The sequence below is a fragment of the Vombatus ursinus genome, unplaced genomic scaffold, assembly GCF_900497805.2.
Source record: "Vombatus ursinus unplaced genomic scaffold, bare-nosed wombat genome assembly UNPS02014811.1, whole genome shotgun sequence".
Lineage (NCBI taxonomy): Eukaryota > Metazoa > Chordata > Mammalia > Diprotodontia > Vombatidae > Vombatus > Vombatus ursinus.
In genome coordinates, this window is record NW_020954589.1 from 5,424,869 (window position 1) to 5,429,541 (window position 4,673).

Sequence of the window (4,673 nt, forward strand, 5' to 3'; positions counted from 1 at the left end):
GTTTGGGGATTGTTAAAGGAGGTGAGCTAAATAGGAATGACAACAGATAAGGAGTCCCCCATCTTTCCTAAACTCTTGTCACAGACAGGAGAATAATCGCCCAAAACTATTTCCTGGAAGACTTCATTTCCCTTATGGTACCAACCACTCTCGTAGGAGAGAAAAACAGAAGCACAGCTTGCCTTGTTGCCCCCATTTCTCAGGACACATAAAGGAGTATTCATTTAAAGGATGGGGAGGGGTGTAAAATATATAATTTTACATCAGACAAAGTCAAAAGCAGAATAAAAGAACAATTTTCTTTCTTTCATGTATTATTAAACTATAGTTTAATGATGGCAGAATAATTAGCTCTCTTTATGATGAATTATCTTCATCATGGTATAGGAACAGAAAAAGGGTCTCTTGACTTGGACCAAACTTGGAAAACTTGGAAAAACCAAGGTAATCTCCCTGTTCCCAACATCCAATTCACTTTACTGGAAGAATTCTTCAACTGAGAGTCAGGAGAAGTACATTCTAATGTAGTCTTTACAATTTACTTGCTACATGACGTAGGGTGAATTCATTTTGTATCCCCTTCAATAACTATAACACAAGTCCTTGTCTACAAAAAGCTTTTAAAGGATCTTATTTAAACATCACATTAGAAGTATACTGTTATAGAATTATTAAGCTTGAAATGAATTGCTTAGTTACTTTTCCTCCAGCCATCTCTTTTTCTACTTGCTCTTTACTACTCCACTACACCACCACTGCCACCACCACCACCACCACTATATTCTCTATTTTGTCTACTTCCTTCCAAATTTTTGTTGCAAGGTATGAAAGGATCATGTTTGGCATAAGCAGGAATTAGTTGGAGGATTTTGAGTTGTATTTCCTCCTGATTCCAGGTTCCCTTCTCCCTGATTAGTCCCCTATGCACTTCTTGTACATGACAAAAATGTTGATATTCAGGATCAAGTAATCAGACATGATCTTCCCATCCTCTTGTATCTTGCCATTGCAGTACACGGTCTGGTCCTTAGGGAGCAATGTTGTTATGCCCCACTGAGCTGGACCGTTAAATATAAAGCGGGTGCTTCTTTCCTTCATCCACCTCCATCAGAAATGCCTCCAGCCCTTCATCACTTGGTTTCACCACTTTCAGGGTGAGGTGAATAGTTGTACTAGGGTCGAACCATTAGTGGGACAACTTTTTTTCAGGGTCTAGGGCCTTGGAGCCCAAGAGGAGCATCTGATTTTCTAATGGGACCTTGATTTTACAACTAATCTGTTTATTAATCTTCTTTACCTTGTCATACCTCTGAGCAGTGAATCTTATTAGCTCTTGTCCTGAGGAATGTACATTCACCTAGAGACAAAGAACAAAGGAATAGATATTTTAAAAGCTCATGACTTGCTTCTTTCCACCTTTGAGGTCATTAATCAGGTTAACATATATATATATTCTTTTCATCTGAAATGCCCTTCCCCTATCTCTGATGGTCAATATGTTTCCCATCATTTAAGATCCAACTCATATGCCACTAGTCCCCCATGAATCCCTTCCTTGATACCCCCAGTCAGAAATTGTCTTTCCTTCCTCAGACATTTTGTGCCTCTGGAGGAAGCATTTTATATCTCTTGGATGCACTTACAATGCTCTTCTTTTATAATCATAATTTGTAGGTCTGTCCACTGAATTACACTAATTTGAGCTTAGCACAGTGCCTGTCACATAGCAAATAGGCTCTTAATAAATGTGTATTGACTGACTGACTAATCTTAAGGCAGAGACTGTTCATTTGTATTTCCCTCAGTGCCTAGCACAATGCTGTGCTTAGAAGAGGTCCTTAAAAGGTCTGTTAAATTCATGATGCCATTTCCTCTCCCTGGACTGACTTCTGCTTCCTTTCATTCAGAAAGCCTTATGAAGCTTTTAGTATGTGCCATCACTGAGATTATGTCAAAAAAGAAATATTTCCCGCCTTTGAAGAGCTCTGCTCCACTAATCATGGACTCATAGATTGTTAGAACTGAAAATATCTTTGGAAGGAGATTGGTAGTGCCAATCTCCATCATTTTGTAGAAAAGAAATATAAATGCAGCCAAGACAAATTCAGTCAATCAGAATTTATTAGGCGCTTACTATAAGCCAGGCAGTGTGCTAAGTGTTGAGAATAATGAGGCAGCCAGCTGGTGCAGTGGGTAGAGTCAGGGAAGACCTCAGTTCAAATCTACCTTCAGTTACTTACCAGCTATATGACCCTGGACAAGTCACTTAACTGCTTCCTACCTCAATTTCCTCAGCTGTAAAATGAGAATGATAAAAGCACCTGCCTCTCAGGATTATTGTGAGGATAAAATGAGATAATATTTGTAAAGCATTTTACAAACCTTAAAGTGCTATATAAAAGTTAGCAATTATTATTATTATTATTATTATTATTATTATTATTAGAAAGACAAGAAAATCAGGCCCTGTCCTCAAGGAGCATACATTCCAATGGGGGAAGCAACATATAAATAGCTAAGTACTTAGAGGATATATACAGAGGAGATTAAGGTAATCTGAAAGAGGAAGGCATTAGGAACTAGGGGGACTAGGAAAGGCCCCCTCAAAATCATACACCAAGTTTGTGGCTAAGCTGTTACTTAAATTCAGGTCTCTTGGCTCCTTGACTAGGGCTGTTTATCCTCCACCAAGCACTTCTGTCCAAACCTGTCCCTTTTTCTAGGAAGCACTCCCTGAATAACACTCCATTCATATTGCCCCCATACTGTCTTTGTTTAAACATTGTTAGAGCTCTTCTGGAATTATCTTCAGAGCAAGCCACACAAGATGGCCATAAGGTTGTTTGTGAGTGAAAATTGGATCCCTTGATTTGATTACCCACTTTGTTTATCTGATTTGTCTCAGAATGTCTTCAGGAAGTTTCCAAAAATCAAATTCATTCCCTGAAAGATGGAGATTTACCACTATTGAGGCTCCTTCGAGGAATATGTGACTTTAAAAAGATTTCCAAATGAAGAGTTACAAATTGGCTTTGAGCAATGGTAGCATCATTGGAGTGCATTTTAAGCCTCCCTGGGTACAACCTTGAAGGTCAATGCTTATCTGAATGTTCAGGTTCTAATCTAATTAATGTTTTTTTCACCTCCTCAGTGTCACTTGCATCATGCTCAGCTACAATTCTTGCTCTATGTTGGTCTAAACTCTTATATCTACACCTGATGCAGTTAAGAAGCCACTTGGAGTCAGAAAGAACTGAGTTCAAATCCTGACTTATACTTAATTTTTCTCATCTTCACTTTCCTCACCTATCTCACAAGGTTGTTGTGAGGATCAAAAGAAATAATATATTTAAAGTACTTTGTAAACTTTAAAGCATGATGAGGCTTTTTTTATAAACTAGCTAATGCTAGTCCTGAGAATTATGCCTGTTACTGTTCTTGTGTCTGCCTGCCTCAAATCTCTCTCCACTCCAATCTAACCTTCTGATTTTCCTAAAACACAGGTCCAACCATGTCATTCCCCTGCTTGATAAACTTCAATGGCTTCCTATTACCTCCAGAATCAAATGCAAAATGCTCTGTTTGGCATTCAAAGCCTTTCATAACCTAGCCCCCTCCTACCTTTCCAGTCTTCTTTTTTTTTTTTTTTGCTAGACAATGGGGTTAAGTGACTTGCTCAGGGTCACACAGCTAGTGTCAAGTGTTTGGTCTGAGCTGAATTTGAACTCAGGTCCTCCTGAATCTAGGGCTAGTGCTCTATCCACTGTGCTACCTACCTGCCCCCTCCAGTCTTCTTAACACCTTGTTCCCTGCCACACACTCTTCAATCCAGTGACTCTGGCCTTCTTGCTGTTTCAAGAACAAGACACTTCACTTCTCAATTATGGGTATTTCTTCAGGCTGTTCCCCATGCCTGGAATGATCTCTCTCCCCATCTCTACCTACTGGCTTCCCTGGCTTCCTTTCAGTCCCAACTGAAATTCCATCTTCTATAGGAAGCCTTCATACATTGCCAGTGGTCAACCCTGAAAGCAGACTTCTTTCCCCACTCCAGTGATCCCTAGTTGAAGTTTGGAAATAAAGTTATGTTTAAGACAGCAGAGTAACTGATTCTTCTATGTTAATCCATGTCCTTCCTCTCATTTAAAAACTCAGTTCAGAACTCTTCTATTCCAAGAAGCCTTCTCTGCTAAATATCTCAAGTCTAGAACCTCATCATCACCCCACCCCAGTTCATAAAGGTATCTCCCCTTGTCTTAAGGCTTTGTCATACACACACACACACACACACACACTGATTTACAGAGTAACAAGAGCCGTTAGGTGCCATCTCTGAAGCTGAGAAAGCATAGAATTAGGAATGAACCTCACTCCCAGACTTTTATCCTAAGTGGCTGGGAAGTTGGGGGTGGAGAGAGAGAGTGGAAATTCCCCACCTTAGTTGGCTTTATGTCAACCTTTTGTCTGGTGCTATTCTCATCAAGCAATTTACTTTCAGTTTTTTCAAGTGAGGGTTGGGGGAGAAGAATGGAGAGAGAGGGAAAAGGAAACAAGAAAGATCATATAGAGTATCATTCACTTAAAGGGCTAGCTTTCTCCACGTGGTGAATCTCTGAAGTTCTCTGCCAAGGGAGTGGAGAGGGGACAAAATTCATCTGAAGATTATCTACTGG

The 4,673-nt window shown here is 39.8% G+C and overlaps 1 protein-coding gene across 1 annotated transcript; it reads right to left on the minus strand.

The window, feature by feature from the left end:
• Window positions 1–912: 912 nt before the first annotated feature.
• On the minus strand, window positions 913–4,330 carry UBD (ubiquitin D). The gene is given in 3 exon segments (XM_027876660.1): window positions 913–1,051; window positions 1,053–1,357; window positions 4,304–4,330. Coding segments are annotated over 3 exon segments (471 nt in total).
• Window positions 4,331–4,673: the final 343 nt, after the last annotated feature.